General features: G+C 38.3%; 1 protein-coding gene across 1 annotated transcript; it reads left to right on the top strand.

The window, feature by feature from the left end:
* The first annotated feature begins 645 nt into the window (after positions 1-645).
* Positions 646-1,182, top strand: LOC138882869 (uncharacterized). Its single transcript, XM_070163506.1, has 3 exons — positions 646-797; positions 858-1,029; positions 1,111-1,182. Exons 1-3 carry the CDS (start codon positions 646-648, stop codon positions 1,180-1,182), a joined length of 396 nt encoding a protein of 131 aa, XP_070019607.1.
* The last annotated feature ends 12,530 nt before the right edge of the window (positions 1,183-13,712 follow it).

The raw sequence follows: 13,712 nt of genomic DNA, 5'->3' as shown, positions 1-13,712 counted from the left end.
GATTGATCTATGACAAAGAAGGACTTACGTTAGAGCGGGGTCAACTGTTAGCCGAGAAGAGCTAACTCGCCGCGCGCCTCCAGTTATTAGAAGCGAAAGTTGCTGAGGCGAGTGATCTTGAGGCCTGACTATAGCTTAGTGAGTAGGAGGTAGTGGCCCTTAGTGAAGAAGCTTCTCAATTAAATGTTCAATTCCAAGAAGCTAAGGCTAAGTGGTCTGAAATTCAAGATGCCGTGCTTGTTGTTGTCGAGTGCGAGTCTGCCTTCATTGAGCAAATGAATAATTTGGAGGCAGCTTTGAACTCCAAAGTTGAAAAGGTTGCTGCTGACAAGGATAAGTGGGCCCGGATGGAAGATAGGTATAAGAAGTTCATATATCAAAATAAGGTTCAGATAACCATAATCCATGATCTCGATCTTAGCCTCAGTGCCATGAGATCCGAGCAGAATGGCCTATTGACCGAGGTTGATAGGCTTAAAGCAAAACTTCATCTCCAAGGAGATTCCCTCGTTAATAAAAAAACATACTCTATGTACCACATGAGGAGAAAAATCTTAGAAGAAGCCAAAGAGGACTTTATTGATATCGAAGATGAGCCCTGCCGGTTGTAATCACCATAATTCAAACTTCAATAGATGGTCTCAAATGGAATTTTTGAGATTCTCAGGTGAAGATTCAAAGTCTTGGATATTCAAAATCGAACAATTCTTTTCTATGGAGAAGGTTGCAGCTGAAGAAAAAGTAGAAGTGGCTGCAATGCAGTTGGAAGGAGAAGAATGGCATTTAGCATACATGAGGTACATGCAATTCATCTAACCTGCTACATGGATTGAATATGTGGTGGCTTTTGTGGAAAGGTTTGGATTAGACTTTGATGATCCTCTAGAGGAGCTCAATAAGGTTAGACAGACAAGTAGTGTTAAGGAGTATCAAGCTGCTTTTGAAAGGCCTCTCACTAGGATTAATCTATCTGAAGAAAATGCCAGTAGTTGTTTCCTTGGTGGCTTGAAACACGAATTGAACATTGCAGTAAAAAATCACACACCCCACCACTTTGTAATAAGTCTACAAGAATGATAGAATGCAAGAAGCTTATCTTGTTGCTATCAGACAACCCTCACCTATGGAAAATTCATTGATAACCTCCTGCAGAAGAAGTGCAGACCAAAGGAAAAACAGTAGGGCCTTGTTATCAACTCCCAGCTATAGTAACTCTACGTGCTCTAAGGGATTTAATCGGAATAAATCGAGTTTGGAATAAATGAATAAAAAAGCACTAAGGGTCTCTACTACTTCTGTAATGAGAAGTATGTAGTTGGCCACAAATGCAAGAATTAAAAACAACTATACCTTCTTGAATTGGAGGAGTACGAATGAGAGCAATTGCCAAAGAAGAAGTGGTGGATGAACTAGAGGAACAAAGGTTGGAATTGAGTCTACCAAAGGAGCAAGTGGAGATCTCCATACATGCCTTGAATGGATCTCTTGGGTACAGAACCTTAAGAGGCACTGATTACCGTGCCAAGAAACCACTGAATATACTGGTGGACACTGGCAGCTCTCATAATTTCATTGATCCAGAGTTAGTAGAAAAATTAAGGTATCCTATTAAATCAACTACTCCTCAATTAGTAGCTGCAACAAATGGTAACATGATGAGAGTTGATACGGTGTGCAAAATCTCTTGGTTGTTGCAAGAGGTTGAGTTCTCTGAGTTTTTACTGCTACCATTAGGGTCTTGTGGAATGCTTTTGTGGGTGCAATGGTTGTTGACATTAGGGGATATCAAGTTGAATTTTATAACACTTGCCATGGAGTTCTATTACAAAGGAAGGGAGCATGTTCTCAGGGGGTGCATGAATGCAAGTTTTGACTCCTGGTGCTGGAAAACTAACTAGAATCTCAGGTAACAAATCCCAACTTTGTATGATTCAAGTGGTACCTGCTATGTGCAATACATTATAATGGTATTTTCTAGAATCTAAAATAGAGGTTACATAAGATCCTAGACTCTTACAATTGCTACATGAGTTTAAGGATCTATTTGAGGAACCTACACAATTACCTCCTATAGAGGACTGTTTGATCACAGAATCATATTGCAAGCTGGCACTGAACTTATAAACAAAAGGCCTATAGATATCCAACAATCAAAAAGGAGATTATTAAGTCATTAGTTCATCAAATGTTGGATCAAGGTATTGTTGATACCCAATTTTTCCCTTATATATTTTTAAAAATATGCATAAACACTTTCAAAATATTGTGCATGCATTTACAAACATGCACATATATTTTTACAATTTTTATATATTTTTTAAAGGCCCTAAATCAATTTATTCCTGCATTTTTAATTATATAAATATTCAATAATTATCTCTCATATTACTTTACAATGATTTAGTCATCTAAATTCATCATTTATGCTCATATGAGTGTTCAAATATTTTAATTGCATTTTTTACAATTACATTTGCATTTTAAGGCTATAAGTGCATATTTTGCAATAATGGCCCATACAAATACATAATTACTTTATCTATGCAAAAATAACTTTTTATATTTTGATAATGTCAAGTAATTATTCTAAATCAACTTCATGATAAAAATTATTTTTTATCATTTAATTAACTATTTTTAAAATTATTTTATTTAGTAAAATGGGTATTTAACATATAACCCTTTTAATTCCTCTAATTTTCGGACCTAAACCAGCCCAAACCCCTTTAAAACTTAACCCGATTCATCCCAGGCCCAAATCTGCCTACCCGACCCAATAACCCTTCTTCAATTGTGGTCGTTGATCTTTTAGATCAACGGTCCACATTAACCCTTACCATTTTTAACCTGAACGACCCCCAGACCTAATTCATTTGTTACACTTCGCCGCCCTTTATTCCCTAACTTCTCTAACTCTCTATCAACTCGCCCCTAACCCTAATCACCGTCATTGGCGAGAAGCTCCTATCTATGGAGTTTTCGTGCATTTTTCGATCATTACCAGCTTGCTATGTCTCCTGGCTGTTTGATTACATGGATCCTTGAGAAAATCTCATGGAGATCCAACCTGTTCTTGCCTGAAACTTGTTTATTAGGCTTGTCTATGGCCATCTCCGTTTGTGAGTATTATTTTCTTCCTGTTTATGGCTTGAATCTATGGTTTTAAACCAGGTATATTGCATCTCTATCATTTTTCTTAAAACCCTAATCTTATGCTACCTAGGTCTGTTCAGATCCTTGTATATTTGACACGTTTAAGTGTTATTTGGTATTTTCTTCGAAAAAAAACCTTCTGATTTCTTTATTATTATTCGATTCTAGTGTTTTTTAAGAACTAGGATTTCGTCATAAGTTCTCTTCAAACGGTTTTTAACTTTCAAGTGTTTGAATCTGATTATCTTTACTGGTTTGACTAATATTGTGTATATGCTTTAAACCCTAGGTCTTTTTGTTTATTGCACTGATTACTTCAATCTTTTTCCCATTATTTGTTTATCTCTGTCAATCAAATATAATGACTGATTTTATTTAGGGTTCGAATTATATTTTCCTGTTAAAATCAGTACTTCTCTGTGATTTACCTATTTTCCTTATTTGTGACTTTAATTAGTACTACTTGCCTAAATTAGACTATTAGTCTGATTTAGGGATTTAATTGACTCCTATATGGTATATGATTGATTTGTTTACCTTATTTGAATCCAAATCTGAATCGCTAAGGGATTCTCCCCAATTTAAGGGGGTCCTTTCCGAATTCTTCTGTGGGATTGATCGAGTTAAGTCCCCAATTAACTGATTGATTTGATTACCTTGTTTTATGAACTCTGATTTATTCTTTTCCTTATTTATCTTACCTTACTAAGTGATATATAAACTCTCATTCTAACTTCTTTAAACAATGAACAATAGTTCAAATACACACACACACATAAACTTTCTCTCATCTCTCTCTCTGCTACTTGCGTTCATTGCTTGTCTAGACGACTGAAAGCCAAGGCTAGGCTGTTGAATCTTGCCTACTTTACCTTCTGCTTCTGCTCCCTTAATTGGTCCCATTATTGCCATTTAATTAAACCTATATGTTTTTCTCGCAATCAGCATGTCTTTATGCTGAACCTGTATGTTTTCCCTATTTCAGCATGTTTACTGCTATTTAATTCAACTATGTGTCATATTATTATCATGTATGCTTATCTCATTAGATCCTATGTTTCATGATTATTGTTCCCAATCAGCATGTTCACTAGACCCTATGCTTACTGCTGGACTTGTATATTTCCTTATAATCAACATGCCTTCTTCTGCTTGAACAAACCTATGTGTTTACTACAATAAGCATGTCTACTTCTGTTCAACCTATATGTTACTGCAATAACATGTATACTTCTATTTGATTGAACCTATGTGTCTTGTTTTTAACCTGTTTACTCCTGTTTAGCCAGACCTATGTGCTTCTGCTTTCAGCAAGTCTGTATACTTGCTCATGTCTAAACTGAACCTATGTCTACTTCTCCACTAGCATGCTCTTAAAATGTTCACTTCTCACAATATTGCTCCCCAGCCCTACTATCCCTCTGTATGTGACTGTATGCTCACCTAGTGACAATCAATAAACTAAGTTTAAACTCTAAGTTACCCTGTTTCTGTGTACTATATGACTGTTGGGACCTTTGTTTGAGTTACAATGATTGAATGACCTTGTTGCTCTTTACTTCCTGAGAATCCAAAACTATTTTCTTAAAACTATCTCTTGTTTTCAACTCATATTCTTAGAATACCTAGAGTCTTTCCCCTCTAGTGTGAGCATTGCTTAGAGTTCCTTGAGACTCCTCTGAACTTTGACACACTGGAGTTGGTTTTCCAAACTTGCTCACAAAGGTTACTTTGAAAGTTTTCTAGTGTGAGCATTGCCCCGGGTCCCTGAGGCCCTTGGGAACTTTGACACACCAGAATACTATTGGGTGCACTATGAGGTTATGGCATTTCTGGATTGGTTGAAGGCCTGGTTTGCCAGGTTTATCCTTTGGGCCTATATTCAGGCTCCCTATAGTATAGTTTAATCCTTCTGTAATTCATATGGTCTGTAATAATAATTCTTGTAAACAGATATTGTGGAAATTAGTAAAAGGGGATGGATTCATATATAATTTTTGTGGGGAAAATTGGGTAGAAATCATGTCCTTAGGTTTACTATCTGCTTGCATTAGAGACCATGTTCTTAGGATTATTTACTTGCATTAGATACCATGCCCATAGTTTATTGCAATGTCTGTTATTTAGATACCATGCATATAGTTTATTGCAATGTTTGTTATTTAGATATCATGCTTATAGGTTATCGCAATGTTTGTCCATTTAGATGCCATGCCTATATGGTTTAAAAATCAATCCTACATTCTAGATACCATACCTGTAATATTTTTGCGATACCATGTCTATGAATCAGTCCCGCATTCTAGATACCATGCCTATAGGGTTTAAAAATCAATCTTGTACCATGCCTATAAGTATAAAATCAGTCTTTACAAAGTTCAAATCAGTTTTCTGCATGTCAATAAGGTTCCTGAACTAATTACTACATTTAGATGCTATGCCTATAGGATTTTTAAAACCAATTTCTGTATTTAGCTACTAGTATCTACCAGTCTAAAATCAGTCAGTACACCTAGACAGCATGCCTATAGGATCCAAACCGCCTACTTAAAATGGTTTACTACACTCCTGATTAATGACTAGATACCATGTTTATAGGACATCATTGTCACGCGCCTAGGCAAGCCTGTAGGGCGACTAAAATCCTGCAAAATTATGCTTTTGTTATTTGTGAATGGTTCAGATTCAGCAAGCCCTAAAATCAGTAGGCAAACTGATTAGGTCTTTAGCGCCTCGCTTTAACACAAAGCTGCATATTCTGTTTGTCATGCTCACCTAGATATTTTTCCTTAGGATCCTTTGAAATATCTGAAATCTTGATGTTTGAGACGTGCCATTATCTACTTATTTGTGGAGGTAAATGTGAGCCCCCTTAATTATTATTTACTTGACAGTCTTATTTGTTCTTGCTTGTCGCCTAGATTTTCTCATTTTAGTACCTTAGGAAAGTCTAAAACTGCCTAAATTAGAGGTCTTAAACACCTCCAGGGCCATAAGGAAGGTACGGGTAATTCATGCATATAGCTTGTTTAATCAACATCGCTTTTATAACCACTAAGGGGAGGGTAATTGGGTAGTAAAAGGATATTATGACGTGTGCACTAATGCCACGTGTAACCCCTCTAGTTGAGGAAGGTTTATCGGGTATTGTACAGATGTGATCCTGTAGTCTAAAAAACCTAGGACCCCTTTTACCCCTTGTTTTAAATGTAATACCAATTTATCTAATTTGCTTTATTCTGTTTATAAGACTAATTCACATAATTTGAGTTCGGTCGGGACCCACTATTATGAACTGCGAGGGGTGCCTAACACCTTTCCCTCAAGGTTATTTTGAGCCCTTACCCAAATATCAGGTAATGCAAGCCGGTTTTATGAGTTACTTGCTTTAGGTGCCCTAACACACCTTAAATCCGTTAGGTGGCAACTCTTCAAATTCCACACCCAATTCCCAAAAGGAAATGAGTTATTTCAAATAAATGTCGAAACCGGACTCCGCAAGAAAAAAAGGGGGTGCGATAGCATGACGACTCTGTTGGGAATATTTTAGGCTCTTACCATAACGAACTTGTTTTTGTGAATTAGTCTCAAGCATGCTTTATTTTGTTGATACAATTAGGGGTGTTCGTCAGTCGGTACGGTACGGTATTTAGACATTTCGGTTCAGTATTTTTGATATTCGGTTTCTTAAAATCCTATACCAATACCGTACCTAATTAAATTCGGTATGGTTCGGTTTTTCTCCTTTCGGTTTCGGTTTATTCGGTTCGGTAACTTCGGTTTGAATACTAACTGGTGCATAGAGCCATACACTCTAATATTCTTAATTAAAGTACTCAAAAATACAAAACTGAAAATGTTTGTTAACAAAAATTTTGTCCAAAACTAGCAAATATCGACCCAAATAGAGAAAAATGTACATAAAAGAATATTTGATCATTAGAAATATCTTGTTGCTTGTTTAGAGTTAATTGATGAACTTTGAGAATAAAGGAAAGTAAAATTTTATATTTTTTATATTTATATTATAATTGATAATATGTGTTTTGTATAATATAATATATATTTCGGTACGATATCGGTATTTCAGTATTTTATCTTAAAATACCAAATACCGTACCTAATACCATTTTTTTAAAAATTTAAACCAAATACCATACCAAATACCAAAATACCGTATACCAAATACCAAAATTTTCGGTTTCGGTATGGTAATTCGGTATTTACCAAATTATGCCCAACCCTAGATACAACCTTTTCCTTCCTCTTTACTTGGATTTAATTGCTTATTTTCAAGCATTTATAATTTTTTACTTCCTTAAACTGACTTGTATCCTTGTTTTCTTTTTTGTAACTGTCTTTCAATTATTTAGATACCGCATTTATCATTTTTAACGTGCAAATATTTGACAACATACTATTTATTGTTGCATAAATCATGCTCAACATCATATTCCACTCGTGCGTGATCAACCCTATAGCAACGCTTGATGAGTGTTTGCGCTCTTCCTATATATCACCCTTTTAAATTCGGAAAGACGTATTTGCGGTAAAACTAGTCGATCAACGGTGCAGTCGACGGTTCTGTGCCTTTTCCCCTCAAGTTGTCCGCTTGAGGGTCCCAATCTAGACCTCTATAGCAACCTTACTCTGATAAATTGTACATGTATCATGGTCAAACCTAGCCGGGTTAATATGTTGTCTACATAATAACCCTTTAAGACAAGCCTCACCCAAAAGTCCATCGGGTTTTCCATAATTCCAACGGACGCAACCACGATTGTGTGCATTAAGTTTGGAGAAATAAGTGTCAATATACTAATAATTGTTGTATAAATAGACGAACTTGGAGGGGGAAATGGCCTAACCTTATTTGGTTTTGCAGAAATGAGGCACGAAGTCCCCAGGTTCGGCATGGTCGGTAGCATACCTTCACTTTTGCTAGATTGGTGGAGGGATCTTCCTTCAAGTGACCAAAATCATGTGAAAAGGGTCTTAGAAAATTTGTCTTCTTTTTTGGATCTTCAGCCAAACAAAATATTGATCGAGGCTTCCACCATGTTTTGGGACAAAGAAAGGGTCGTGTTCCGCTTCGAAAACATAAAAATGACCCCTCTCTTGGAAGAAATAGGAGAATTCTCTGGGTTGACTTGGGATAGCCCAGGGTTATTGGCACCTGAAAATCACACCACTAGGGGGTTTCTGAAGATGATGGGGCTAAACAAGAATGATGACTTGGAGTGCCTGAAAAGCTCCTACATACCTTTCAACTCCCTATATGAATGATACAGTCATAACAACTCTTACCGTATTTTCGATGATGAATTCTCCATCACCTCCTTGGTTTGGATTCATCGTATGGTCTTTGTGTTCATCGTGTGTTTCTTGGGCATGCTAGTGTTCCCGATCCAAGGGGACAGAATCCACACCAGGCTGGCCATGGTGGCCAAAACTTTGATGGACGGGATCGAGGGGCAGACATATACCATTATCCCTATGATCATTGCAGATATGTACCAGGTCTTGGAACGCTGTCAGAAGGGGATCAGATTCTTCGAGGGTTGCAATTCACTGTTGCAAGTTTGACTGCTAGAATATCTCCAAAAGGGTCAATACCGTCAGGAATTTCCACGAAAGTCGTGGAATGATCACATAGCCTTCTATCATCCCAAGAGAATGACCTATATCCCAGACATGTTTGCTCAACCTAAGGTTGCTGTAGGATAGGTGCAATTTTTCAACAATTTAACTGAGAACCAGGTTCAATGGATGTTCGAGTGGTTCCCTACCGACGAGTTCATCATCAGATCTAGGAATGTTCCCCACTTGGTACTATTTGGGTTAAGGGGCATATACCCTTATTCTCCCCTCAGGGTTATGAGATAGGCAGAAAGGAAACAGGTCAGACTGCGAGTCGCTAAAATGAGTCACTTCATAGCCGATTTCTAGGGTGATGCCATCCCATATAAAAATGAAACACAACACATATGACACTTGAAGATTATCGTGGAAAAGGATACGAGTCGGATCGATATCATGCGGGTTATACATACTTTTACCCCTCATGGTTGGATGATAACATAGCAAGAATCTTCGAGCCAAGGGTTGGTCCAGGAAACAGGTTCATAGACAAAGTTGCCAAAGCACATGTGAAGTATAACAAACTGCACAAAAAAAATTCATGAGTATGAAGCTGAGCATATGGAGCAGCATAAGGCCGGCATGGAAATGATCAATGAGTGGAAAGAGAGGGCTGTTAAATCCAACGAAAGGTTGGAATATCTGGAGTACAGTCTGATGGAATTGGAAGGAAAAATGAGAAAGAGAGTCACCGATTGCCAGAACGCTGAGGGAAACGAAAGAAGATATTTGGCAAGGACATTCTTACCGCTTAACCTGCGCAAACTGGGGAACTGATCGACAAAAGCATCTAGTCTGGAAAGGGTCCTTCTGGGACCAAGTAGATTAGGTTTACTTGCTTTTTAAATGTAATAAGACCAAGTGACATTAGTGACATTATCTTATTTAGTGTCGTTTTGGGTCGTCTATCTTTGCATTAATGAAATGAGGCAATTATTGGCACTGAATTTCTCCAAATCTATTTGTCGCTAGGCCTACCTCAGGCACAACGGAGCTCCCAAATTAGGACGCGAATTTACATTCCCGCAATATGTGTTTAAATACTACAAACTTTTCAGAACCCTTACTGACTTGTTTACATTTTGTTTTTCTTTATTCTTTATTATTCCCATCCCCTAAGGTTGGTTCACACATACTGGCATCATCAGCATATCACACCTGATCTAGAGGCCTTCCACCTCCTCCTCCTCCAAGTAATACAAGAAGCAGAGGGAAAACTAAGATGGATGATATAAGTGGTATTCAAAAGGAAAACGCGGAAACTTCAGACAGTCGAAGTACTCCGGCACCAAATGACTTGGTTTTGCGGTTGGAACAAAAGATACTGGAGTTACAGGGAGAACTTGAGCAAGTCCGCAACTTAGCAACCTATCCCTCACCCTGAACGTCCCCGAAATCAACCAACAAAATACCAAAAACCTAGCACCTCCCCAAAATATAACAAACCAACATCCACAAAATCCTCCGGCACCCCACCAATATGCAACTCCACCTCAAAATCCCAATCCTTTACCAATGCCAAATCCACCACAACACCCTCATCAACCAATCCAGTACCCACAAGCCACTACCTATCATACTCCTCAAAACACACTACAACCCATTCCCGATCTTCAAAACTCAACCAACGACCACCACTACACCCAAGTCCCTGGCACTCACCAAAATAACCCTATATATGTGAAACCGTACATCACTCTACTCAAGAAATTGACAAGTCAAGTTCAGGGTGTCGAAGGAGGCAAAGGAGTAGAAGGTCTGAATTATGAGGATCTGTGCATACAACCAGACGTGGAACTGCCGGAAGGTTACAAACCTCCCATGTTAGAAATGTTTGACGGAATAGGTGGCCCCAAGGTTCATTTCAGAACTTACTGTGACAAGCTCGTGGGGGTCGGAAAAGATGAAAGGATCTGAATGAAACTCTTCATGAAAAGTTTTATTGGAGATGCCCTGTCCTGGTACATAAGATAGAATCCTAAGAAGTGGGCCAATTGGGTGAGCATGACATCAGAATTTATGGACTAGTTCAGGTTCAATACAGAGAATGCACCGGATGTCTTCTACATCTAGAATTTAAAGAAGAAGACAACTGAGACCTTCCGCGAGTATGCAACTTGGTGGAGGTCAGAAGCAGCCAAGGTCAAACCAACACTAGAGGAAGAACAAATGAACAAATTCTTTGTCAGGGCACAGGACCCACAATATTACGAAAGGCTAATGGTCATTGAGAATCATAATGTCATGCCCCAACCTCGGGAGGTGCGACCGGCGCTCAATCGAGTAAACCCAACTGAGCAAGCCTTATCGAACACTTCCTACCCAACTCGATATGAATAAGGAAACTATGCTTTCATTCATTTATTTAGACGAGGAAAGATAGTGCATTCTACAATGTTAGTTCATTTTAAATCACAACATTAAACCGTCGATAAGTTCCAAGATACAAATACACTTTAGAAAAGCGAATATTAGAATTACATCATAGTTCGTAGACCCATCCAACGCCCGTACGTAACCCACACATATGTCTACGGAGTCTCTAAGGATGTAAAAGACAAGTATGACAATGCCGGCAACAAGGCCCCGACTATACCTCAAAAGTATAAGTCTACAATAAAAGATGTGCAATATAACCCCTTGAAGGAGAAATGGCTCACCAAGACTTCGAGAAGAAGGTACTCTGCTACGCGCGATCCACACTATCTGCAATGGAGCCACCTACATTCATTTAAAAATGTAGCGCCCCCGGCAAGAAGGACGTTAGTACCATGGAATAGTACTAGTATGTATAACTAAGCACCATCTAGTTAGAAAGAACTTTCATACCAAACATAATGAAATCACAAGTATAACTCAATAGCTTTAAATGATCCCAACATTATCAATGTAGAAGAATCATGCAATTTTTCACATTATGTTTCCATAGCCTTTAGTTTGGGGCATTTCTTACTGTTCCTCCTTGTTCACTATACCACCGCTAGCTTGAGCAGAGTCCGATCTTGACCCGATCGGCTAGGTTGCCTCATTTGAGACATACACTTCAATCATAATCTCAGTTCCCTTTTATCCGGGGTTCAATATCAACATATTACCACTATGTGTGCGGCATGGCGTCCGATCTTAGCCCGATCGGCTAGGCTGCCTTACCAAGGCGTTTCCCTTTTCTCCATCATTCATCTCAATTCAATCTTTGTTTCACATATATTATTCCGTAGGCACTTGGAGCCACAACTATCACGTCATATATTTGGCACTAGGCTGTATTTCACATCATTCCCAATTTCAATGTTAGATTTGTAATTTAGGATAATAAGTGCACACAAGAGCAATTAAAATTGTAGGCGAGGAGACTTCACATAGATTGCACAACATATGCAACTTCAATTTCAATTTAAAGTCCAAGCATTTCAATACATAATTCATATCCTTGCCCTTTCAAGTTATCAAGATAGCACGTTGATCATGTTGAGACACATCTTTCATGCATATACGGTTACAACCTCAATTCATGTTAAATAACAAGCAATGCAACAACTCAGCTTTAATCTTACTATACTCACACAAACACCGATGAAGCTCGATTTCTAAAAGACGGGGTTTTAGCCATACATACATTGTTTAAGCTTTCCTTAATTCCTACAAAATTCTGGGACTCTTAGTACCTCAATCTATAGTATAAGAATTACAAATCGAACCAAGAATTAGTGACATGGTTAAGATTTTAGCTCGTTCAGGTATACTATCAAGCACCAAGTGTGCATGGTGATCTTAGGTCCCTTTTTTGAAAGAGATTCCCCAATGTTATACTTCAATTGTTGTCTCTTTAATTCTCATCCTCCCCATACCCCATTATCTCTTATGCATGCAAGATTATTAGCCATATTTCCCAAGAACTCAATTGTTAATCACTTATTTTAAATAGAAAGTTCAAAATTACAGATTATGGAACAAATTCTTACCTTTTTAGGGTGAAGACCTAGCAACTCTCTTGACAATCTTCAAGATTTTGGGGTAAGAGTTGTGTGGGGATTAGATGAAGGTCACTCCATCTCTCTCTAGAACTCCTTTTCTCACTCTATCTTCAGTTAAATAACATAGAGAAGGTCATACGGGGTGTTTTTAATGGGATGTGGTCGGGTTTTAAAAATTAGAAAATAGGAGTCCCAACTCAGATCTGCGATCGCATATGCGATCGCATATCTGACATGCGGCCCGCAAAATGGCCCGCAAAAATGGTCCCAAAAATTGAACACACTGCCTTGGTATGTGACAAGAATGCGGTCTACATACCTGTTCTACGGTCGCATAATGCACCGCAGAACTGCCTCTTGCAAAAATCCCAAGGGGATTATGCGACGACTATACGACCCGCATATCGAGTATACGACCGCATAATTGGCCGCATAGGTAACCTCAAAATTACCTATCACACTACTTGTTTCTGCAGTGACTATGCGGTCTGCATAACTGTTATGCGACCGCATTCTAGACCACATAATTGCACTTTTCTGGAAAACATTGATCCTTGACTTTTTAGTGTGTTGATCAGTCCAAAGGGTCCGAACCGATTTTTTTTTTGCAAATTTCTAACACATATTTCTAACTTGGCACTACGAGCTTTGGGTTTTGAGTGGAAATTTTCACGGGGCCTCACATCCTCCCCCACTTAAGATTATCCGTCCTCGAATGAGGATCAAGGTTCTCTTATTAGCAATCTCTATGCAACCTTCTGCTTTTTACAACCTAAACATACTATTAGTCTCCAAATTGGCTAACTCCCTGAATTTCCGAAAATTTCGCTAGAGTTCCCTTTGTATCTGGGCCTTATCCACCTGTTAGAGATCCCCAGAAACAAATCCTAACAGCAGGTACACATTCCATAGGCATAACATAACTCGTACAATACTAACCATGGC

This window comes from Nicotiana sylvestris, chromosome 12 (genome assembly GCF_000393655.2).
Source record: "Nicotiana sylvestris chromosome 12, ASM39365v2, whole genome shotgun sequence".
In the NCBI taxonomy this organism is placed as follows: domain Eukaryota; kingdom Viridiplantae; phylum Streptophyta; class Magnoliopsida; order Solanales; family Solanaceae; genus Nicotiana; species Nicotiana sylvestris.
This window is presented reverse-complemented; position numbering and strand designations above follow the sequence as displayed.

Coding starts and splice junctions, on each gene's coding strand:
- LOC138882869 (XM_070163506.1), top strand. CDS start 646: ATGGAATTTTTGAGATTCTCAGGTGAAGATTCAAAGTCTTGGATATTC. Junction 798..857: donor TGGCATTTAGCATACATGAG/GTACATGCAATT, acceptor TTTTGTGGAAAG/GTTTGGATTAGACTTTGATG. Junction 1,030..1,110: donor AACACGAATTGAACATTGCA/GTAAAAAATCAC, acceptor TGTTGCTATCAG/ACAACCCTCACCTATGGAAA.